At 39.1% G+C, this 25,788-nt stretch overlaps 1 protein-coding gene across 1 annotated transcript in view; it reads right to left on the reverse strand.

Moving 5' to 3' along the window:
* Positions 1-25,788, reverse strand: part of TPH2 (tryptophan hydroxylase 2) — a 100,033-nt gene that overhangs the window by 23,923 nt on the left and 50,322 nt on the right. The window contains exon 8 of the mRNA XM_012738836.2: positions 16,456-16,582. Coding sequence (XP_012594290.1) covers positions 16,456-16,582 — 127 coding nt within the window. The remainder of the gene's footprint in view (positions 1-16,455; positions 16,583-25,788) is intronic.

Raw genomic sequence — 25,788 nt, forward strand, 5'->3', positions numbered from 1 at the left:
ACTTGAAGCTCTGGCAGAGCGGGGTGGGGAGGGGGAGCAAGGGCAAGATATATAACCCTAACAATATTTGTACCCACAGACTTTGAGAAAAATAAAATAAAATTATATAAAAAAACAAAAAAATAATGAGAAGCTAAGAATCTGAATGTTCATGTGATAATCCTCTGATGTGCAAATGTAAACAATTTTTAAAATTTTAACCAAGATACAGGTAGATACAGATACACACACACTTCTTAGGCATTAGCCAGACCAGAGATGCCAATTTGTAAACCCTTTAGAGGATAATATAATTTAAAGAGCTTGAAATCAATAAGCTTCTGTAAAACATATTGTCTCCCCAGGATAACAAGCACATGCCTCTGCTGTTTCACCTGGTCACAACTTACCTTGACACCCTAAACTCCTGAGAAGTGGTTCGGTACACTGGACGAGGTCTCAGAAAACCTAGTAGCTCAGCGCCTGCCATTGTTTTACTGTATGGTCTTGTGCAAGTCATTTAACTGGTCTGAGCCTCCTTTTATTCATCTATAAAATGGGGATTTCTTTCCTCAACAAATACTTATTGAGCACCAGTTGTGTGGACAGCACCACGTGAATACCAGGACTGGCCAGGCGTGGTGGCTCACGCCTGTAATCCTAGCACTCTGGGAGGCTGAGGCAGGAGGATTGCTCAAGGTCAGGAGTTCGAAACCAGCCTGAGCAAGAGTGAAACCCCTGTCTTTACTAAAAATAGAAAGAAATTAATTGGCCAACTAAAATATATATATAAAAAAAATTAGCCGGGCATGGTGGCACATGCCTGTAGTCCCACATGCCTGTAGCTACTACAGGAGGCTGAGGCAGGAAGATCACTTGAGCCCAGGAGTTTGAGGTTGCAGTGACCTAGGCTGATGCCATAGCACTCTAGCCCAGGCAACAGAGTGAGACTCTGTCTCAAAAAAAAAAAAAAAAAATACCAGGACCATGTCAAGGGATAATATGAGTTCTATCTATCTTGAAGTGCCATTGTGAGACTCACATGAACAAACACATGTCAAATGCTAAATAAATGTAAGATCTATAACTTAGTTGAAGTTTCCCTGCTCTGAGGCAATAAAGGACAGAGGTATTTGTGTGGCTGACTCATCCCATCTTAGGGCTCTGATACTACAGAAAAATTACATTCAGGTAGACAATCCTGAGCTTAATTATAGGTCAACAGTTCTGAACCTCAGTTCAAGGAGCTTTCCAATATGGAGACACCACATTGAAATACAAGTTTCCTGAAATATTAACATCTATTCAATCAGTAAGTACATGTCACAGTAAATTAAAAATTACCAGTTTGACTGCTGAGACAGCCTTCCCCCAGGAAGCCACCTTTGATCATCCATCCTCCTCCCTGAACCTAGGTGCCCTCCTTCTCCTATCTTTGCACTTACCAATTTTTTTAAATCCCTGTTCACTTCTCTATATCCATCACCAGATTGTCAGCCCCTCAAAAGAAGGACCGCATCTGCCTGTTTCCCAGTTGAATTCCTAATGCCTGACACATAGTAGATGCTCAGTAAATATTTACTAAATACGCTGGGCACAGTGGTTCATGCCTGTAATCCTAGTGCTCTGGGAGGCCGAGGCGGGAGGATAGCTTAAGGTCAGGAGTTTGAGACCAGCCAGAGCAAAAGCGAGATCCCGTCTCTACTAAAAATAGAAAAAATTAGCCAGGCATGGTGGTGCATGACTGCAGTCCCAGCTACTCAGGAGGCTGAGGCAGGAGGATCGCTTGAGCCTAGGAATTTGAGGTTGCTGTGAGATAGGCTGACACCATGGTACTCTAGCCCATACAACAGGGTGAGATTCTGTCTCAAAAAAAGAAAAAAAAATTTACTAAATGAATAAATGAATGGGCCATAATTGATTCTATCAGACCTGTGGAAAAGATTTAGTAGGAATCCAGTAATATCAAGCCTTTGCTAGAAAACCTTTGGCAAAAAAAAGCAGAATACAATGCCCCTTTTCTTGCTGACTATATCCTTGAACTTTTATCTTGGAAGACTTAAGACTTCTTAATTAGACTTGAGAGACGAAGCAAACAGCCAAAAAAACAAAAGTTTTAAAAGTTTTTTGTGAGAGCTTAACTTTAAGTATTTCTAAAGTATGTCATTTTAAGATGCCTCCCCTTGTTTTATTACAGAGAACTTTTAAACCTTGTTAGTTAGACACCAACATAGGACCCCTGTATACAAACATGGAGAAATACCCAAAACACATCAGAACTACAGCAAACATCACCTTTTGGAACTCTTCCAATGGCTTCTTTGCATACTTCTATGTTAATGAAGCCATCTTACAGCCAAACTGCAAACACCTGGCTGGAGTTCTCAGGTGCTTGAACTCAAAAGTAAGAGCAGCCAAGATTTGAAACCCCAAGTTTATTGCTTTATTTAGTTATTAAGGGAGGGCGGCATGTAGCCATGAACAGCATCACTCCTAAGCTGCTGGAGAAGTTTAGTCAGGAATTCATCCTTCATGTGCTCTCACTGGCACAAACAATATTTTCTCATTTGTTTTCCTAAACTATTTCCTGCAACTTGCCTTTCTTTATGTGCACTCAGGGGAGGTGTGCTATTAACTCAGGGGAGGCCTCCTCCATCTCCAGGGAGAAACTTGACATCTCTTAGGGGAAGCCTTACCTCTATTATTTATGGTTAAAACACTTTGCATTGCAAAGTAGCATGCTATCTCCATCTAAAACCCCTTTGTAATATAAACTGCATAGACTGCATTTCAGAAGGGAAAACTTGAGTTGTTGAAAGGTAGAGAATTACCTAAGGTCACATGGAAAAGTAGAAACTCTCTCCAGGGGCCTCTCCCTCATGCTAGTGCTTACTGATGTGGCCACCTAGAAGTCTAAGAGCACAATCGGGTAAAATATACTAGCTGGCATTTTTTTGAACACTTAGCACCATGCTAAGCAGCTTCTCAATGTATTATCTCATCGATTCTTACAACAGCTTTACAAGATTACATAGTATTATTAGTTTCATTTTAAAGATAACAAAACTGGGGCACAAAGAGGTTAAGTACTTGTCCAAGGTTACTAAAGATTCCCTCCTTGACTAAACTCTAGTCTGGTTCCTCTGAGCTCTTTTTCAGCTACACCTTGACTTTGGGGCTTCCATGTTCATCTCTACATTGTCTAATTTTAGCAAGAATCCTGCTGAACCAGTTTAGCCAGAATCCCCCACTTTTGATGCCTGATAATCCTCAATATCTGGTCAGTACCGTGTTTCCCCAAAAATAAGACCTACCCATAAAATAAGCCCTAGCAGGATTTCTAAGCATTTGTATAATAGAAGCCCTGCCCCGAAAATAAGACCTAGTGAGGGGTGTGGCTGTGCAGCGTATCTGCACAACCCATGCACTTCGTTGCAGAGCGATAAAGAGGACGACAAGCAGCCCTTCTCATCTGCCCCATGAGAGTGCTATTGTTCAACATGAGAGATCGGGGCCAACGGTTCTAAAGGAAATAGTCACAAGAAATTCAGGATGGAATTTGGGGTTTGGAGAGTTATGATGATGTTCCAGAAGAAGAGGACTTAACTATATTTGAATAAATGTAGATTGTTGTACTGTACTTAAAAAAAAAAATAACACATCCCCTGAAAATAAGCCCTAGGGTGTCTTCTTGAGGAAAACTAAATATAAGACCGTGTCTTATTTTTGAGGAAACATGGTATTACCCTTGATATCTGATCATCCTCTATAACTGATCGGGTTTCTCATTCCCCCTTCCCCCAGGTGATATCTGGTCATCTCAACCTGCCTTCCTTAAGAGCTCTGTTGGGTCAGTTTAGCCAGAAGACCCCCTTGCCCCTGACGTTTCCTCTTGTATATTCTCCATGCACTGACCATTTCCCCCCACCCCCAACCCTGTGCCTTGGCTATAAATTCTCACTTTTCTTTGTTGTGTTATAAATTGAACCCAACCTCTCTCCCCACTGCAAAATCCTATTGCAGTCATTTCTACACCTATCATGATAGTCCTGAATAAAGTCTCCATTATCGTTCTTTAACAAGTGTTATGAATAATCTTTTCTTTAATATCACCCAGCCAGCAAGTGACAGGGCCTGGATATGAACCCAGGTAATTGGACTCCAATGTTTGCACTCTGAAGTACCCACCTTGGACTAGACGATACTGCCTCACTAGCAGGTCCCTAAGGTGCACAGGCTCAGGAAAACCACATAGTGTCGTACACAATAGTGTTCACTTTATTTTATGGATTCTAGTTTCTCTTTTACTACCTACCATTTTGAGAATCCAGGAGCAAGTACTGTGGGGAGGCTTTCAAATACTTCTGCTACTGGCAGATGTTTGTGATCTTACTCAAAAAAAGAACAATAGGAGGGATAAATATTGATTAGACTAGAAAAAAGTAGCATGAATGGGGACCGAACTAATGGAAATTTGAAGATTGAAGAAAAATGTATGAAAACCCATTTTTTAATTTCTTTTTAAAAAATTTTTTAAATTATTTTCAGATATGAAGTCTTGCTGTGACACTCAGGCTAAAGTGCAGTGATGCAATCCTAGCTCACTACAGCCTCAAAGTCCTGTGCTCAAGTGATCCTCCCATATCAAAACCAATTTTTTAATAAAAAAATGTAGTATCTGCTCATTTTTTTTCAAAAACAAAGAAGATACAGCAAACAAAACTCATTAGCCACAGAAGATGTTAACTAAAACACTTTGCAACTCAGTTGAGTTAAAAGTCATAAACCCTGAATTTCTAGAGTACTTCCAATTTATTCTTTCTTCTGTAGATATAAAAGATAAAGTCTCTCCTGACAATACAAGTGTTTGATAAATGCATGCACACCTCATTGCTCCTTTTTCCAAAGGCAAGACTCCCTTTTACTAAGATTTCATTTGATGTGGTAAAATGACTTTACAGAAAAACTAGAAGACAATATGCCAAAATGTTAAGAGTGGTCATTGTTGCTGTAATATTAAAAAATGATCTTTATTTGCTTTTCCTTTCTTATCCATTTTTTAAAATTTTCTACAATGAGTAGGTGTCACTTTTGTAATAAGAAGGGGAAACAAAGGTTTTTGTAAAGACTTTTCAGTAAAGAAGACTCTGAGTCACCCTGTATCGGCCTCCTCTCATTGCTGAGATGATTTTTTATGGACACTATAAAGGACAGACTTTCAGAGCCTGAAAAGAATGATGAGGCCCCCCAGGGTGATTTATTTCTCCCAACCCTAACAGCATTTCTTACTTACACCTAGTCTGGATTTAAGCCCTCAAGTGACAGCATTTCCATTTTCTGGGAGACCTTTCCCCAGTGTGAAATCCACCCATCGAAAAGATTCCAGAAATGCCCATCCCTACAGTGACAAGCATGTAAAACTCTAAGCAAATTGCAATATTTCTAAGAAGAGAGCAAAGAGATTTTTAATCACTGTGTGTTCAATCTCATGTCGTGTTTCTTATTGTGCTACCATTCATTGTGGTGGCTCATAATGTACAGTAATACATTTTACATCTACTAAATGTATTCTGGGTTTTTATATCAGAGTTCAGAAGAATAGCTTTAGAAATTCTTTTGATTCCTTTATTTGAAAACTACATTTGTGGAATGGGGTAATTAAATTCCTATAGTTTGATATAACATTACCTCTGCTATTCTAGCTCATAAAATATCCCAACCGTCTTCTTTCTGCTTTTGCTAGAAATGGAATTACACTACAGATATTTCTGTTAATACAAGTCTAGGATTTTGAGAGCCTACCCCATTGTAGTTAAACCAGAGAACTACTTCTTTTGTACATCTTTATGGAAATTTAAATGACTGTAGAAATCTTCTGTGCTAAATGAATACATCCTAGCTTACTTTGAGAAGAAAAAGTATGAAGGGCTCAATGTCAGGACTTTGAATCATGGGAAGAAGTAGAAAATTTGGGGGCTTAAAATGACTTTGGAATTACTTATCCTACAACACAGCTCCTTTGGTACAGTTAGGATTTCTTAGGTAATGGTGAGATCAGGCACTATCAGACCTCGGTGTGATACAGGTAATATCATGGCCTGTATCACAAACAGAGGTCATCTCATTTGCTCCTTCTTCAGCACTGGGTGGTAAGACAGTATCCCATGTTAAAGAAGATATTTGAGAAAGAAACAGGTAACATAATTTGTATCTTTGTGCCTAACCTGAGCACAAGTTAGGAAGTAACAAAACCAGCTCTCAGACCCAGCTGTGCTAACTTCAAGTTCAGATTCTTTCCACTACATTGTACCACACCACATCCTGCCCATCAACCATCCTAAGTAGCATCTTCATCAAGTTCTGAGGAGTGCTGAGAGTTCCCAATCCTTGACTGTGCTGCTACCCCAGGGAGAAAGTGAAGTGGTCACAGCACGGTGGGTTCGGCGCTCACTCAGCATACTAACAGAGAATGAAGAGTTATCAAAGCAGTTCTATGTGTATGAGTTCCCAAATATCTAAAATACGTTTGTTTTGGTTGGTTGTTTTATTTCTCATCTACAGCTATATAATGGCTCCCTGAGGCCCCTAGCATACAGTTATAAATGACAACAAAAGATTTGAGGTGCATAAATGTACAAGAGCAAATAGATTTGTTTCTAAATATAGTGGCCGATCTGGGTCTCATTTTTAAAATTTCAAATAACTGTGGTGGTCTCCTCATAATACAAAGAGATGGCAAACACCTCATAATGGCAACAACAAATACCTTAAGTGAAACATACACATACAGATATAGCAAAACATCCACGGCTATAATATCAAAATTCAAGGAAGAGAGTTAGAAAGAAAGGTAACCTTGAAGCACCTAGTTGAAAAAGATCAAGGGAAGGTAGTGATGAAAACAGTATAAAAAAAAAAAAAAGTTAAACTCAATGAGACTAGTTAAAGAATTAGAGTTTTCCTTGCAAAATGTTACTACTGTTCTATATGCACAGCAGATATAAAAGTGAAAGTAATGAGTTGGGGTAGACATTATTAACTTTTAATTAAGTTACTCTTAGAAATAACACACAAACTGATCATCCACCTAAACATCTCAATTAAGAATGTATAAAAGTTCATTCCTTCCAGGCCTTTGTCAGCTTTGTATCAAATGATCCAAGGAGCTGAATTAGTTCAAAGACATGGAATAAATAACCCTGAAGCTTATTTCAGGCTTTATGTAGAGATACTAAAATGGTCATTTTTAATGTCATCCCTGTTCAAAAAGAACTACAGCTGAACATAAATCTTTTAGCATCTGAAGGTTCCCTACCTTCAGCCAGGTAGGCAAAGGCAAGAGGAAACAAGCTAATGTCCTCAACAGGCAGGAAAATATTCATTAGCAATTTATAAACTAAGTTTGTCTTTACAATCACACTTGTAATGTGAATTATACTTGATTATTAGTGTAAGACTAACTGTACATTTCATTACCACTCTCAGCCTGAGAAAGTACTGGTTGTACCTGAAAATTCAAATACACTTGATTTGGGCCAACAAAAGCCCCAATCAATGCAAACTCTTTTATTTACAACAAATACACTATTTGTTTTGATAAAGGAACATACAGAGCCCTATCTTATTAATTTACTGACACTTCTTTCCTGAAAAAAAAAATTTAGCTGATGATCAGGTCTCTGGTTCACAATGAATTCTACCCTTCCAAAAGATATTCTAGATTTGTATCTTCTAAACTGTGCTCCTTGGGCTATTAAGAGATTGAGATGCTGATATGCATATCATAAAAAGAGACTGTTACAACCACATAATGTATTTTCTTTTGTTGTTGTTGTTTCATTTTGTTTCTAAGATTTTTATTGCTTATCGATTGTGCTCCATAGCACTCAGTATCAAAATGGTTAGGATTCCAGTTTTACCATTATCAGAGCTCAGATGTAGCCATGGTTCTCCTACCCTTTGCCTGGTCAGATGCAGAACAAATTTACGATCATAGTTTATTCTCTGTGTGTGTGTGTGTGTGTGTGTGTGTGTGTGTGTGTGTGTGTGTCCTTCTCTTTCCCCTTCCCTTTCTCTCTCTGTCTCTCTCCCCCTCCCTTCATCTATTAACATCTGTAGTTCTACTTATAACATTAGGCACTGGCCACCCCTCCTTTCTTGGCTGGGAGTATAAACAGCCAGATCCTCTTTGAATGGCAGTTATCTTTTTTTCATATTATTTTTGATTGACAAATCAGAGTTGTATACATTTATAGGGTACAATGTGATGTTTTCATATTTGTATACAATGTGGCATGATTAAATCAATCAATTAATACATCTGCCATCTCATTTACCTATCTTTTTTTATGGTAAGACATTTGAAAGTTACTCTTAGCCATTTTGAAATATATATTATTATTGACTATAGTCACTCTGCTGTGCAATAAATCTCAACACCTATTCATCGTATCAGAAACTTTGTAACCTTTGATCAACAATGCTCAAGCTCGTTTTTTTTTGTTGTTGTTGTTTTGTTTTTACATTTTAACATTTCCAAAGTGGAGCTTCATCTTTCCAAAGTTTTGCTAATCTTTTTTCCCTTAAAAAACAAAAAGCAAGCCACTATGAAATTAATAGTATGTTTTCCAACCAATGCCATCTCGGAATGGAGGAAATATGATAAGTTTGGGAAAATAACTTTTTTATCACTTTTTTATCACTCTGCATATTATCTTATTAAAGGTTATGAAAAGTCCTATGCAAAGCTTACTTAATCCAGTGTTTTCCAAATGTTTTACAACATATTTTTATATTTGCCCAGAACTCATAATGCCATTTCACGAGGCTGACACTCGGGGAACATGTTCTGGGAAAGGCTGCTCATTCCTTCATTACCTAGGCTAAGGCTCTCGTGTCATCAGCATCACCAGGGCATCCTGACAGAATCCCTTCAATCAGAAAGTGAAGGTAAACACGTTTCAGGGTCAACAGAACTAAATGGATGACCTAAAACTCTCCGTAGAGGAAAAATTCCAACTGGGCCAGGGGCCGATTTATTCTGCTTGGCAAACATCTGTGGTATATTCATACTGATTGCTTTCCCCTACAGATGATGCACAGCTTTGTCTGTTTCAAATGCCTCTGTGATGTGAGAAATGAATAGACTGAATTGAAGCCATCTGCATCATAGGACGGGATGCACCATTTGATGAAAGATGCCCCTTTACATTTTCTAACATTTGAGGGAAGGGAAATCAATATATTTCTGGGCCCAGTTCTTAAAATTCACCTGATCAGTAAATTTCTGTTTGTGCATTCCTATAAAAATAAAAAAGTCATATGAAAAAAAGAGCAGATGACGGGGTGGGGGGAATGGGCATTTATTGAAACCTTAAAATCTGTACCCCAATAATATGCCGAAATAATAAAAAAAAAAAGAGCAGATGAAAGAGGAGTGTGAAAGCAGATATACAAAACAGAACCAAATGGCTCTCACAGATACAAGGGTCTGTTTTCAAGCCTTGAATAAGTCACAAATAAACTCATCTCACAATGCAAAATATTTATCTGGTGATATCCTATTAATTTAGTTTTTAGAAGAGTATCAAAAATATGGAAATAAGGATGAATGATTACCATGTGCCTTTTGAAAGATAGAGTATTGTAACAGGCCCACATGGTTAAAATGTCACCTGCTTCTCCTGCCACCAAAATGTGGGCCTTGAACTGGCAGCATCAACATTACCTGAGATCTGCCAGAAAAGCTGAATCTCAGGTCCCACCTCGGACCTACTCTATCAGAACGTGCATTTTAACAAGACCTCCAGGTTATTTTATATACATCACAGTTTGTAAAGCACTGATTCAGCAGATAGAATCTTTTGCTGACTTCCTATTTACTGTTGATTAGGGCCTACACACTGCAAAGTTAAGTGTTAACTTGTGAGGATTAATAAACTGCAAATTATTTTTTGCCCACTAGCCATGCAAATAATTTTTGCCTAGTAGAAAAGATAACTTCAAGGTTATAGTTTTATTCCCCTGTCGATCATAAACCATTTTTGTATCTTATTTCAGGATTCTTTCTTTCAGTAACTATATATTCTCAGTCTCTCAAATTCTTCTTTGAACTAGATGTACCATTCTGCTTTTCCCTCGTTAATGAGTTAAATAAATCTTTGACACGTGCTCAGTGCATATGTGTGAGAGTCACATTTGTAACATGTTTAAAGTCACAATTCAGGCCGGGCGCGGTGGCTCACACCTGTAATCCTAGCACTCTGGGAGGCCGAGGTGGGTGGATTGCTCGAGGTCAGGAGTTCGAAACCAGCCTGAGCAAGAGCGAGACCCCGTCTCTACTATAAATAGAAAGAAATTAATTGGCTAACTAATATATATAGAAAAAATTAGCCGGGCATGGTGGCGCATGCCTGTAGTCCCAGCTACTCAGGAGGCTGAGGCAGGAGGATTGCTTGAGCCCAGGAGTTTGAGGTTGCTGTGAGCTAGGCTGACGCCACGGCACTCGCTCTAGCCCGGGCAACAAAGTGAGACTCTGTCTCAAAAAAAATAAATAAATAAATAAAGTCACAATTCAAAACCAGTCACCTCGCAACAGCAATAAGATCGCTACTGAACACTGTAGTAGCCATCTTTTCTTAGGGGAAATATTCTATTGTCTAACAAATGGTAATTGAGAATGTACAATGTGATATAAGGATGAATCTGCATGGGCTTGTCCCTGAAGGATGGTATAGTCTAAATTAAAATCTGGAGCAGGCATGGTGGCTCGTGCCTATAATCCCAGCACTTTGGGAGGTTGAGGCTGGAGGATCCCTTGAGGCCAGGAGTTTGAGATCAGCCTGGGCAACATAGTGAGACCTTAACGCTACAAAAATTAAAAATAAGAAAACTCAGCTGGTCATGGGGATGCACACCTGTAGTTCCACTACTTGGGAGGCTGAGGTGGGAGGAATAATTGAGCCCAGGAGTTGGAGCTGTGATTGGACCGCTGCACTCCAGCCTGGGTGACAGAGGGAGATTCTGTCTTTAAAAACATATATAAATAAAAGGTAAAATCTAACTTCAGATATGAGGGCTGGCAAATGAGAGCCTATAGTTTTGTTTCAGCTTACAGATGTGATTTGTAGCCATAGAACTTTTTGTTTTAATTTTTTAGTTTGAAGGTCTTTAGGCATAATATATGTTCTCCAGTTCTCCTCAGGCTCCAATACTCCTTATTATCTTATATAAAGCTGTTTCACATGTTTGCTACCTACCTGGACACTGAAAGCATTTAAGTTTACAACCCCTACCATACACACTAATCTATGAAATATACTTTAGTCAGCACTACAGTGGAAAATGACTGGTCTCAAAATTATACACACTCTAAGCCAGGCATCTTCAAACTATGGCCTGCGGGCCACATGTGGGTGTTTTTGCCCATTTGTTTTTTTTATTTCAAAATAAGATACGTGCAGTGTGCATAGGAATTTGTTCATAGTTTTTTTAAACTACAGTGCAGCCCTCCAACAGTCTGACAGACAGTGAACTGGCCCCTTGTTTAAAAAGTTTGAGGACCCTGCTCTAAGCAGCCCTTATTGAGAACACTTTTGCATATCTATCACACACAGACCTCAGGAAGCTATGATGAGTATGAAAAGAGTACAGCTGCCAAAACCAGTGGCCTTATTCATTATCCACCAGAGGGCAAATTATTTACATGTCTAAAAATGCATTTGTGATATACTTTCCAAGCATTATCATCAATTTCTTCAAATACAACAGAGTTTCATTTAAATGGTTCTCAAGGTTTAGAAACCATTGCCTATATAAAACAGCAGAGATAGCTTCATTCTCAAAACTGAGCATTATTAAAATGTCGAAATAAATATCCTTCAACAATACAGCAAAGAGATACAGTTGGCACAGGCAACATAGCTGGGTACCTCTGAAAATCAAACCCAGAAGTTCAAAAGCTGCTTTGGACGAAACAAGAGTTTGGTGGTGCCAATCGGTCCTAGTGGAGATTGTTTTCTTTCTTAGATTTGTCTACAGTACATCACAGAAAGTTATTAAGTGTCTGCTTTCACTAGGCATGACTGTTTTTCATAAGTGCTTAAATTCACTAAACAATGAAAAAACAGGCACTATATAAACAGAGTCATTAATAATATAAATCTCACCTAGAGTAAAAGAATAATATGGCCTGTCTTGTTGTTCTGCATAAATAGTGATTTCCATGGCTTTCCATTTGTCCTTTCTATGGATTTTTCTCCTTTGGTGCATCTCATCTTTCATTTTCCTCTCAGTGCTTCCTCACAGGGCTTAATGCCACCAACTTTAAGAAAATCAGCTAATACTACCTCCATTTGTCACCTGGCCTACCTAGCCACCACTACCCACTCCTGAAACCACCACCACAGGACTTTTTATCCCTGCCAGCAAGACCTGAACTCTTAATCTCTTAGTCTTTGCAAATAAGTCATTAAATGTGCCTTCTAACTTCAGTGTATGGCATAGGGTCATTAATACACATGTTGTCCCACAGGTTTTTTATTCTGTGCTGTGAAATTGCCTCATTGGAATCTAACTGTGTTTTCTTTCAAGAGCATCTCCTGGCAGTTTTCCATCGCCTTTGTTTTAAACTGAGGAATGGGGTGTGGTTCTAGAAGTCAAGAGCAATTTTAGTATCATTTCAGGAAAAATTTCCCTCACCTCCTCACACTCCTCCATACTCCCCACATCACAAAGAAAAATCTTTCCGAATTTCTCTTTGATCTGCAAAACCCTATTAAAAGTAAATGGGCAGTCTATGAAATTGAAGAATTATAACTGCAAAGCTTGTGAGGGACAGAAAATCATTGGAAGTTGGGGTAGGGGCTCAGACAATGTCAAGAAAAGAGAAATGAGTAAATCAGGCGGAACCATGGTGAGACACAAGCACCCCCAAGTTTCTCCACTGCATTTAGGAGAGAGTCAAAACCTTTTTCATTAAAATCCTTTGCAAGTTTACACTCTGGTTTTTTTAACCATCAAAACCACTGCAAAACTGCAGGCAGGTTGGCCTCCCTAGTGGACACCTGATCCTCCCTCACCTGTCACCTATATAGAGAAAACCATCTCTTCTGGTTCTCCCCCAGCCCCTATGCTGAATCCCAGTTTCCAACATCAGACCCAGAACTCACTCACACACACTGGGAAGATTCATCTAAATCCTCTTCTCCCATGTATATAAGTAAAAGAATGATACTGAATCCAGGTTTTCTGTTATTTTTGTGTACTAGATTGTGAGTTCCTTGAAGCAAGTACTACTCCTTTTTTCCCCAGCCCTGCCTCATGGTACCTAGAATCCTTTAGCCATTTAAAGAATATCTGTGAGTTTGAATGGGCTTTTGCTGAAAAGCAGGTAAATTCCAGGAGAAAACAAAAAAGGGGGAGAAACAGAAAGAGAGAGAGAAATGAGATTAATAACCTAATGATCTCTACCAGGTGGGAAGTGTTTTTAGCTGTTGGAACAAAGGCAATCCAAGGCCAAGTGTATTGGAATCATGCTAAGGAATGTAAGTTCCTAAAGAAAACTTACTCATCCTACAAATTCGTTGGCCCTAGTAAAATAGGCTTCAAGGCACAAGTCTCAGTTTTTTCGTGCAAGTGTGAAAGTAGAAACAGAGAATAATGGCTCCCCAAAGATGTCCATGCCCTACTCCCCACATCCTGTGAACACTGCAACATCCTCTGCAGATGTTGGTTAAGGCTTTAGATCTTGAAACGGGAAGAGGATCGGTGTTACCCAGGTTGGCCCAATCTAATCACACGAGCCCTGAGAAGCAAAGGATCTTTCCCAGCCTTAGTCCTCGAGAGAGAAATGTGACAACAGAAGAAAGGCAGAGAGATGTAGCCCTGCTGGCTTTAAAGACTGGGGAAGAGAGCCACGAGCCAAGGAATGCAGGCACCTCCAGAAGGAGGAAGCAGCAACGCAACAGATGCTCTCCCAGAGCCTCCAGAAAGAAACTCAGCCCCGCCAACCCAGAAAGACTCCTTATTCTGACTGAAACTCTTCCTCTATTCCTCCCTTTCCCTCTTCTCCACTTGGCTAACTTTTTCTCGTCTTTTGAGATTCAGCACAATCTTTCTTTTCTGAAAAAAAATCTTAGCTTTATCTATACAGAGTATACAATTCCAAAAAGTGAGGAGGACTATGTCTTATTCTTCGTGAATGTAATTTGAATGATGGGATTAATTCATACTTTGATGCAGTGTAAAGATAAAGGACAATAGAACTGCTTTCTTCTCACTGCTTTTGAAAAAGGAAAGATTGAGAGCACTCACTAGGATCCACCTACATTCACATCCATAAACTCCGACCTATTCCTTCTCCTCCTCTGAGTACACATGTGCACAGGCACACACACACACACACACACACACACACGTCAGCTCCACACAGAACCTGGCTGTTGAATCCCAGTTTGCGGCTGTTCTGAGTCAGACAAGCAAGCAGCATATCTTGCTCCCTGGTCAAGAGTATAAGCTGCGGAGAGTCAAAGACTAAAATGCAAAAATTTCAAAGGAAATTCAAAAGGCACAGAAAAGTTTCCAAAATAAGGAATTTAAAACCAGAGCCAAAATAAGGAATTTAAAACCAGAGCCAAGGTTGAGAACTAAATAACAGGTCCCATGGTGTGATGGTTTTAAAATATGTCTACAAAAACTTTGACACTTTTTCTTCCAAAAGATGGAAGCTAATTCATCTGCCCTTGAGTGTGGCCTGAAGTCTCCTCCAACGAATAGACTATGGCCAACGTGAACAGCATTGGATCAAGTCACAAAAGACATTACAACTCCCTCCTTGCTGTCGCCATCTCCCTCTGTCCCTCCTATCGCTTGCTGTGGAGGAGGCCAGTGGCCGTGTCATAAAGACACTCAAACAGCCCACGGAGAGGCCCACGTGGTAAGGAACAGAAGCCTCCAGACAACAGCCACGTGAGCCGTCCTGGAAACAGACCCCCGAACCCTCGGACAACCACAGGCCTGGCCAACACCTCCACTGCAACCTCGTGAGAATCCCTGCGCTGGAACCACTCAGTAATTTCCACATACAAACTATGAGATAATAAATATGTGTTGTTTTAAGCCACTGTGTGTTGAGATCATTTGCTATATCCTGAAACATAGCTAATGCCCATGAGATCCAGATTCAGTCTACAAATATATTTTCCTCAGCTCATAATGGTAGGATGTTTTTAATGAGCCAAAATGTTAAAATCATTAAATTTCATTTAAAAATATAAATTGCAAGTCTCTCCCCAAAATTGGGGCGATCTGGCAAGACAAAGCCCTGCATCCCATCTGGCAACACTTAGCAGCGGCTGGGAACCAGCATTCTGCCGCAGGAGAGGCACGTTCTCCCCGTCCCCCACGGTGCCCTGTGCGTCCCCATACTGACGCTAAGGGTCACTGCCATTTCGATGGCTTGCCATTTATCTTTCAGTACAGAAATGGTTCTCAGCTCCCATATCTCTATCAAAAATAAGTAGGAAACAAAAGGTACACTGAAAGAGCTATGTCTTTTAAGAAATCTAAGGAAAGCTTACTTCTTGGTGGGAGTGAAGAATATTCCTGCATATTTACTATGTCATTGATGTGTTTCTGTGCCACCCACATACAACTTGAGATCCCATTTTTCTTTCCCTGGTGGTTTTGCCCATTAGGCTGACTGGTCTCTGTAGGTAGGTGAGTTTGCTAAACTTGCTTTCTTTTCCTTGGCTCTTCAAAATGGGGCTAAGGTAAGGCATGTGAGCATGCTAGATCTGGCTCTTGTGCATCTTAAAGGTGGCAGCCGGCATTACACCTTTCCTCTCACTTTGCTTGTTTTGAGAAGAACCTCAGTTTTGAGAAGATAACACAGCATCTATTAAATTGGAGGGGGGTGCACTTAGAATAATTGTTGAGCCTGAATTTCTTACTGCTGACTGAAATTATATCTGATCACAACCATACAGATGAATCAAAGACATAATTCCAGGTACAACCCCTACTTCATCATAAATGTATACCTTTTACTATTACTAATATTTCTATGGGAGTCAGCAAACTACAGCACAAATCTGGCCCACCACCATCTTTTGTAAATAAAGTTTTATTAGAACACAACCACACTCATTCATTTACATATTGTCTGAGGTTGCTTTTGTACCACAGTGGCTGAGCTGAGTAATTATGACAGAGACCTTATGACCCACAAACCTAAGGTATTTACTATCTAGCCCTTTATATCTAGGTAACCCCTGAACAAGAAGGATAAAATACAATATTTTGGTGGTCAAGAAGCCAAGAACTCACTGTGCTTCAAAAGAACACAACATGAAAAGGGATAAAATCACCATGCTCTCTCTATAACATTTGTCTATAATTCATAGTCAGTAACTCTGAAGCATCTTACCTTACAAATGGACATAAACAGAACAGGTTTTAAGTTGAAAATGAACTCACTGTGGCTAATTTCTGAACATCTTCATCTGATGCTCCCAGGGACGCCAGACCTATTTCTTGTGAAAATTGAGCAAACTTAGGATCCGCAAGTAGTGGAACATGTCCCAAGAGTTCATGACATGTGTCTCTGACAAAAAAAAATAATCATCATCATAAAGACATGTTATACAAGAAGCTTTAAACTATAATTGGTAGAATAAGACTTAAAATCCTAAATATAACCTTTTTACTGTAATTGGTTACTATATTTTATCAATTCTAAGACTTTTTAATCATACTTTAACATCTCTGAAATCCAGATGCATCTTACAAGCAATAGCATCATATCATTAGATGATATACAATATTTTAATAAAATAATAGCAACTACTATTTTTAAGTGCTTACTTATTTTATACCAAGCCCATGGTATTTTATTATATATATTATGTCTTTTAATCCTCAAAATAATCTTAGAAAATGAAAGCAACTTATTATTACAAGATCTTATAGATCAGAGGTGGGAAAACTACAGCCATGATCCAAATCTGGCCCACTGCCTGTTTTTGTAAATAAAGTTTTATCAGAACACAGCCATGCCCATTCATTTATGTATTGTCTACAGCTGCTTTTGACTATAACTGCTGAGTTAAGTAGTTGTGACTGAGATCATATGGCCCACAAAGCCTAAAATAATTACTAGCTGCCCTTTTACAAACAAAGTTTGCTGATTCTTGCCATAGATAGTAATGAAGCCAAAATTGGAATCCAGATGGCCGTGATTTTTAAACTCTCACCCTTAACCCTTAAGTTGCACTCAACCCTGTTACACTTTGCCAGGCACTGGGAAACAGCAGAGGATCATATTATCATCATCAAAGTGGCTTTTCCCATAGATAATTTGTCTGCTGTAACTCAAGCAGCTCCTTTGAGACAGCACATTGGAATAATCTCCCAGTTCTCTGCTTTGGTTAGACTGAACTAGTTAATAATAGAAGCTTCGGGCCGCTCTCATTTGCTTGAGCTTCCACTTGGAGCCAAATAAGTGGGCAAAAGACAGGTATGTGTCACAACAAAACAAGGCAGATGCCTTCCTGAGTCACTGCCATGAATAATGAACTATTCCATGAAACCAAGCTGTAATGGAGTGAATTCCCCTATGACTCCCTGGGAATGGATGGAGATATAGCAACATTTTATTTTCTTGGCAAAAAACTAATTGGCCAGGTAGTAATTAGAAGATATTTTTTATTTCATCTGTACTTCTCTGAAGTGCATCCCTTCAAATAGATGCTATAATCTACATGCCAGGTGCTACTGCCATTATTATAAGTATAAAGTAAGTCGGACGGTCTTATGGTTGAAGCACACGAATGATGGCCAAGGGCACAAGGTCAATGCCCAGATAACAGATGGCATCACTCAATCACAAAACTTGTTCCTGCAACTCAAACCACATCCCAACCTTGGCCAGTCACTTCATAGATACATCAGGTTGAAAGGGCAGCCAAGTAAGAATACGTGAACAGGATACTAAAATAAACTCCAAATTCATCCCTTATCAACTGTTTGCCAATAGCTTCCTTTTTTGCACATAAACTGAATTTGTTAAAAAATATATATATATGGTGTGGTTATTCTTTAATCACATTGCTTAATGCAAAGAATCAAATTCACTAGATTTTACAGCATAAGGGGTATTTAAATGTTATTCTACCCCCTCATTTTAAAAAAGAAGAAATGAAAAAGAAAGGAGAAAGAGAGAGGAAGGGAAGGAAAGAGGGAGGGGGGAAGAAGGATGGAGGAAGAGAGAGAGAGAGAGAGAAAGAAGGAGAAAGAGAGAAACAAAAGGAAGGAAGGAAGAGAAAGAAAATATACTGAGCTCCTACTATGTACTAGATACTGTACTAAATGTTTTCATATCACATTAGTAGTTTGATCTTCCTCTACAAGGAAGATTTATTATTCAAATTTAACAAATGAGGAAACCAAAAATCAATAAATTTAAGAATCTTTTCCAAGATCATGCTTTTCATAAGAGACAAAGGAAAGATTTGCCTCCAATGCTATGTTCATTCTGCTCTCTAATTTGCAGGTATGGTGCAAGTAAGAAAAGGGAGGGAGTGTGCATAGCTTGGGGTATAAGACTTTAACCTAGTTGGTTCGGCACAAGTCAAAATGTAGTTATTATATCCTAAGTCTCTTTTCCTGCCACTCAGTGGTTCTCAACCTTACAAATCACTTGAGAAGCCTTTATAAAAATATCGAATGGCTAGGCCCTACCTATGACAAATTCAATCAGGCTGTCTGAAATGAATCTGAGCATCTTTTTTTTTAAAAGCTCTCCAGGTACTAAGAAGACACAGCCCAGGTTGAGACCCACTGTCATAACTGATGATGCTAGGAACTCTCCTAGCAGGCTTCATGAAACTAGTACTTAAAATTAAAAGTGAATGTGATTGTATAATTTTGAGCCACAATAGTTTAATTCCACTAAAATTTCATCATGATACTGAAGAATAACAAAAGGCACTCACCAAAAAGTAAATAGGTAACTGATTACTCCTCCACTTGCATTTGATTCAGTTACTGGTCCAATACCTCTATACAGGGATGGACCCTACAGATGCACTCTTGTGATCCATTTTTTAAAAGATCACGTAGCCTGCACCAATGTTAGAATTAAGATCATGTGGCCCACCATGGAAAAATCTGAATACCCCCATTGTAGCCATAATTCCAAATTAGACCATATATCAAACTCAAGAAAGTACTGAAGACAGTAAGCATTCATTCATAGTATGAATAAACAAAGCGAGCAGAAAATAAAATAACAATTATCATAAATGCTTACTATGAGCCAGGCACTGTGCTAAATGATTCATAATGTAAGAAGCAAATAGAGTAAGTTGTGTCTACAGCAGTGTTAAATTCTTGGTGCAATACTAGATTTACTTTTGAGCTTGCTAAACGCTTGAAGAAGGCTGATGCAGAAGTCAGTCTTCTATCCACCTAGTTACTAACGGAGTCTGAAAGCTTATTGATAAAAGGTAAAATGAAAAGTTGGCAGTTAAAAAGGAAAATACTAGAGATCCAAAGACATTAAGGAGTCAATTCTCCATGGTAGAAAAGGAGCCACTGGCTGAATTTCAAATCAGGATGTAATTATCAGAAACCTGTAACTGACTAGCCAACTTAAGAACCTTTAATAGCATTACAATGACAAAGTAATCTATACATAGAAGAAGACAAAATTATAAATCTGGAAGAAAAAAATCATACAATACAGAAAAATAAGTTACATTGTTTCATTTTAAATGAAAGCCTGAAGCAAGATGTCTAACAGAATTATTAATGGAACCTTAGGGATGCCCTTTGCTCTGTTACAAGTAGAAATGATCACATTGTATTTCTCTAGTTTCTGCCCTTCCCTTCTCTCAGCTCCCTCTTCATGCAGAGACCCTGAAAAAGAATTCTCGAGATTCCTAAACAAAGTGTGGATGCGGTATATGCAGTAACCTTACTTCTTCTCATGGGACCAAGGCTTTAAGCACCTATATTTCAAGGCCAGGAACAAGGTTATTATCTTTTATATCTTTAGTGGAACATCTCAGAAATAAACACTCTATTGTTCTCTAGCCCACTCTCTTTGGCTAAGGCACATATAGACAAGGAAAACTAAAGTGCCTGGAAACTCTTCTACCAAAGAGAAAAGAAAGATATTTAATGTTACTAATAAAAGCAATTAATTAACTTTTCTTTAGTTCCTCTGAGACCAAAGCACTTAGAATCTGAATTGACCACCACTCTTCGGGGCTAGGAGAGGTTCCAGGCTTTGAGGAGCCTGAGGGAGAAAGCAGACCACAAAGACTTGCCTCCAATCTCTGAACCAATTAAGGTCTGTTGGGCTGGAATTACACTATTAAGCCCTATTTTACAAAGTGCAAATGCCACTGCTGCTATGTTTTGCATGTAGAGTAGTTTGAGATCCCTACATCAGTTGTATCATTACAGCTGGACCCGTAAGTATATAATTACAAACAGGTTTTCAATGTGAGTCCACAACGATTGCTTTATCTCGCCAGATCTCTCCTAAAAGATTCAATTATTTGGCCATAATTGCACCTGTCAGCACATGCTCCTTCCAATCGCTACATCGGCAAACTTTTCTCTTTTTAACTCCCATCCCTTTGATGCACTTTCGCCTGAATAATGCCTTTCAGAGCCCTTTTCACAAAAGCGCTCTGTTCACTGTAAATGTAAGACCTTTCAAAACTGTTAACACTATAAAACATCATGTCTCCTTTAAAAAAAAAAAAAAAAAGCAAGAGCTGATATCAGGCACTAAACTTTTGCTGCTCTAAATTGGAATCTTCTCTGATAAGCCCTGTTAGGGGGCTTCTAGAGCCTGGGCAAAACGTCTCCAGGGAATTCTTAAATCATTCTAAGAAAGTAGCGATCATTTTGCTGCGGGGAAATAAGGGTCCTGGTTGTTAAGTTCAAATTCAAAATGAGTCTGGCATTTTTCTCCTCTTATCGGTTTTCAAAGCTGACTCCCCTCGCTACATGTTGAACAACTCCTTTTTATTTTTGCTGTAAATTAAAGCCTGTAAGAGGCATTGAGTGAGCATCCAATGTTTGCTTCCCATCCCAAAACAGCGCATCTGTCTTTTAAAACATATTTCTATAGGTTTTGTTTGTTCTAAATGACACAGAAGCCAACACTTCAGCTACATCATGAAGAGAAGGCAAGGAAGATGAGTGGGAGGGGTGGAGATGTTGCATTAATAAAAAGAAACAGGAGGATGAGCTGGGAGCCAAATTAGGGTATGTTTTTCAGCTTTCACACAACATTTGGTGGGTAAATGCAAGTAATCTGGGATAACACACCGGGATGCGTTGCAGGCGGGTGACTTAGTTTGTTTTCACTGCATAAGATGATAAGGGGAATTAATTTGGTACTGTGGCAACTTTTTCTCAGGGCTTCCTTTGGAGCCATATACAGAGTCTCTTTAGTTTAGATTTAAAATAGCATACTGTAAAATCTGACCCACATAAGATTTAAGGCAGCTCTTATGATCGCTTCCGCTTCTATCCCTATCACAGTATAGATAAATACAAATGTGCTCTTTTTTTTATGAAGCTGAGCACCTGGATGCTGCCCTGGAGAAAAATCTTCTTTTCTTTTTCCCCCTAGGAATCATAAGGAAGTCCAGTGATGTTCCTCTCCTTTACTACAATTCTTTTGACACTGGCAGATATTATAGTTATCTTTCTTAAAATTTAGTTCCAGAAGTGTTTATTGTGTGCCTATTATGTACCAGGTACTATTTTAGGAACCAAGACTTAGAAGTAAATAAGGCACACTCTGGGAGTGACTCTTAGCAAAAGTCACCTTATGGTTCCATAAAAGGGCAATCAAATAGCAAGTACTAACTTTCCTGATCCATGGAAAGAAATCGTTTCCAGTTTTTACAACTATCACAAAAATACTGCAATGGAAATTCTGTTGATATGTCATAGTTCCCCGCCATTTCTGAGATATTTCTTATTTCTTGGAGAAATAAGAGATATTTAACTTCTTTTCCCCTTCCCCAATTTCACTAAAATTAAAAAAGCAATATAACAGTCAAAAGCATCTGCTCCAGAGGTAGATCTAAGTCCATTTCCCACATCCCTGTGTAGACAAATTACTTAGAGCAGCATTGTCCAAAATGACTGTCTGCAATGATAAAAATGTTCTAAATCTCTACTGTCCAATATAATAGCCACTTGGCACAGGTTTCTATTGAACACTTGAAATGTGGCTCATGCTACTGGGAAACTGAAGGTGTTGTTTTATTTAATTTTAATTAATAAATGTAAATATCCACATTGGAGAACACAGACACAGAATTTACTCATTTATAAAATGAAGATTATAAGTTTCCTTGTCTTTTGGCATTCTTTCGAACTCCTGATGTTGAGCGATCCTCCTGCCTCAGCCTCCCAGAGTGCTAGGATTACAGGTGTGAGTCATCTCACCTGGCCCTCTCTGGGCATTCTTAAACAATGTAATAAGATAATGCATCCAAAATATAAGTTCCCATAAGTTAGGTATCATTATTAACATTCCACCAAATTGTATTTATATTTATACCTAAGTCTATTGTACTTGAATAAGGTTTGCCCTTTTAGAAGGTGCTTTGTCACCTGTGAAGCAGCAAGCTTCTCCAGGACAGAGGCCAGGCCATGTTCATCTTTGGGTTCACAGTGCTTAGAAAAGACTAGCACATGAGATATGCTCAATAACTGCTTTTTGAACTCAACTGAATAGAGCAGGTGATAATGGGCTCTATGGCTCCAAAGAGAGGTGAATCCAAGTGAAACCCAAGTATGGGCTTTCTAATTTCCAGTGTCTCATAAAGGCTTTGGACCAGAACTTGGTTTTTTGCTATTTTCTAGTTGTGTAACCTTAGGGAAATTACCTGACTTCTCTGAACCTTGGAATTGCCATCTGTAAAATGGTGACAATCCTGTCTTCCTCACAGAGATGAGTGGAATGATGCCAGACAAACAGAACGTGTGTGGGAAATGTCAGGTCCCTTTTACCTTCTCCCTTATAGTGGCTTCTGTGCCTGTGCAGAGATGTGACTCTCTACACAGGAGTGAAGAGGCATGAACAGTGATTACCTCTTTCTTGCCCAAAATTCAATCATTTTGAATTTCTTCTTCTGAACTTTCAATTTAAAAATGCAAATACTCCCGGGGAAAAAAATGTTTCCCTGATCATCTCAGTCTTCCATACCCGAAGGTACATAATGAACTTCTTTCTCCCTGACTGCAGGATGCTGAGGGAATATGAATTTTGATTCAGGTTCTGGTGCTTATGAGGGCTAATTTTGGATATGGACATCACACAAGGAAGACAGAGCTGGATGCGGGGGCAGGGGAGAGTGACAGAAGGAATCCTGCTTTGAATCTGCTAAAAAAAAAAAAAAAAGGGAAGGGCAGCTGAAGCCTTGAAGCTTTATCCCAAGTCACTGTGGATAACAGCCTAAAAGAACAAAAACAGGGCTCCAGCAGGCATTTAGGCACAAATTTGGTTTCAAAATGCACAGGTTTTAAATAATATATAGGATTCTTTTAAATAGAATGTGTATTATTAGAATTCTTGTAGCTCTTGAGACAAAAGGCTTTGCGAAAAGTCTTAGGGGTTATTTTTGCTCTTAGGCAATTCACAGAACTAGACACAATATTATGATTGAAAACTCGGGAGTCCAAGTCTGAGAACGTGGCCTTGTAACTAAGGACACTCTGGAATTTTATGAGGCACATTAGCCTCCACATGAATTTAAGAGGTGCTGAGTAAGAGTGGACTTATTTGGTATTTATATAAAGCTTTTTTTCTCTCCCAAGATCAAAGCGTTATTTCATCATCCCTCACACAGGGAGGTTAAATGGCTTGCCCACAGTCACACTGGGAGCTGAGAGTGGGGCCTGCACTTCTGGCCCTGCAGTCCATTGGGCTGTCTGCCTGGGGACATAGCTGTCTCCTGTCTGCTAACTGCACTGCAATGGGGTGCTAACCCCTTCCTTTCCAGTGAAATAGCAGGCGCTTCCTCTTGGTAAGTGGGCCAGGCCTGCTGTGGCCTGCAAAGATCAAAGAAGAGAGTGGGCCTCTAGCAAGCCTGTAAGTTGGGCCAAAGATTGGGTGAGACAGCCCAGCACTAGACTAGCCAGTCCGCGTACATGGTTTTTAGGGTTCTGGCAAAGCAGGGCTACCAAATAAAAGTAAGAAAGTGGCACTTTCAAATGGCTTATACAAAATTTGTCATTTGGAATTCTTAAAAAAACTATTCAGCTTCAGTATATATTTGAGTTTTGAGTTTTCCTATTTAGTGTTACTGTTTAATGTAGCATAGTGGTTAAGCCCACGGATGCTGACACTACTGCCCAAGTTCAAAGCCCGGCTCCGCCACTTACCAGTTGTGTTATCTCAGGCAAATTATTTTACCTTTCTGTGACTTATTTCTTCACCCATAAACTGACAATAATAATAGTAACAACTGGGGCGGGGGGCGTAGTATTAAATGAGTTCATCCATATGTAACACTTAAAATAGTACCTAGTGTTGGCATACAATATACATGTTGCTATTAATAGTAAACAAGTATTGTTGCTTCTGCTGTTATGGTTGTTGTTGTTGAAATTGTCTGTGTTGGAAGATGGAAAGGATGATAATAATATTTCCAGGTTTTAGGGCCTCTAACATCTTAACTGGCCCCGGGTGTAGCCCAAAGCAAACTTCTCCTAAGGGAGAAAGTAGGTACCAAGCTAGGGGCGTAAGCTCTGGGTGAAAAAGCAGGAAAGGGAGGCCAGATGGGATTGGCTTTCTGAGAACATGCCATTTCCTGAGAACCACGAGCAATAACGCTGCTCTGCAATCCTGAGCAGCAAGAATGGTAATAGTTCTATGGAGGAAGCCCGTTGGCTGGGCAGGAAGCCTGGCACTGAGGTCGCATGTCCTATGGGAAAGAACGAGTTTAGGCTAAACAGAGCTCGCAGGCATGGAGGTTAAATTCTGTAAAGCTCTTGTTTATCTTCCCAGCTCTACGGCCAGACCATGCCGAGACTTGACTTCAGCAAGACCCAATGTTTAAAACATCCACAACAGCCAGGGCTCAAATCAGATAGACCCAAACCCTCTCACATGGGAGTAAGGAGAAGTTGTTGGAAACAGGAAGATCATATTTTCCTCTCATTACAGACCTAGTGAGAGGCATCTGTTCAATCAAGAGAGGAGCAGTCAACCTTCTCTATAAATCTGAAACCTGTGTCTTTACCTGCTGATATTATTACTTAACAAATGAGGATTAATGTCTAAGCCCCAAGAAAAGGAAATAAATGATATTTCCTGCCAGTTTTAGAGAGGGTTCTGTTCTAATAAGCAAGGGTTAACCATAAAATTCATTTACTTTACTTAGAAACAGATGGAAAATATGGTCAGAAATAATTCACTTTTATTTTTCTTGTAAAATTGAAACAGCGGCAATGATAAGAAAAATCACCTGACTGCAAAGCCTTTAAAACAGTTATATTTAAAAATAACGTTAATTGCTTCTAAACTGTTCAACTGTAACAAAAAAGATTTTCCTTAATGCAAATATATTTAGTTGTATTATGGCAATAAACATTGCAACATTAGTCAATGGCGTCCTGAATTATTTCCTAATGGTGAAAGTTTGCTCTTTGATTTGAAAAGTGATACTACCAGAAAAAAAGCAGAAGATATTTGGAACAGGAATGACACAGCAAAAGTTGCAGCCTAGGCAACAGAAATAGAATACCATACCCAAATGGCCTAAGCCAGTG

This window comes from Microcebus murinus, chromosome 10, assembly GCF_040939455.1.
Source record: "Microcebus murinus isolate Inina chromosome 10, M.murinus_Inina_mat1.0, whole genome shotgun sequence".
Taxonomy (NCBI): domain Eukaryota; kingdom Metazoa; phylum Chordata; class Mammalia; order Primates; family Cheirogaleidae; genus Microcebus; species Microcebus murinus.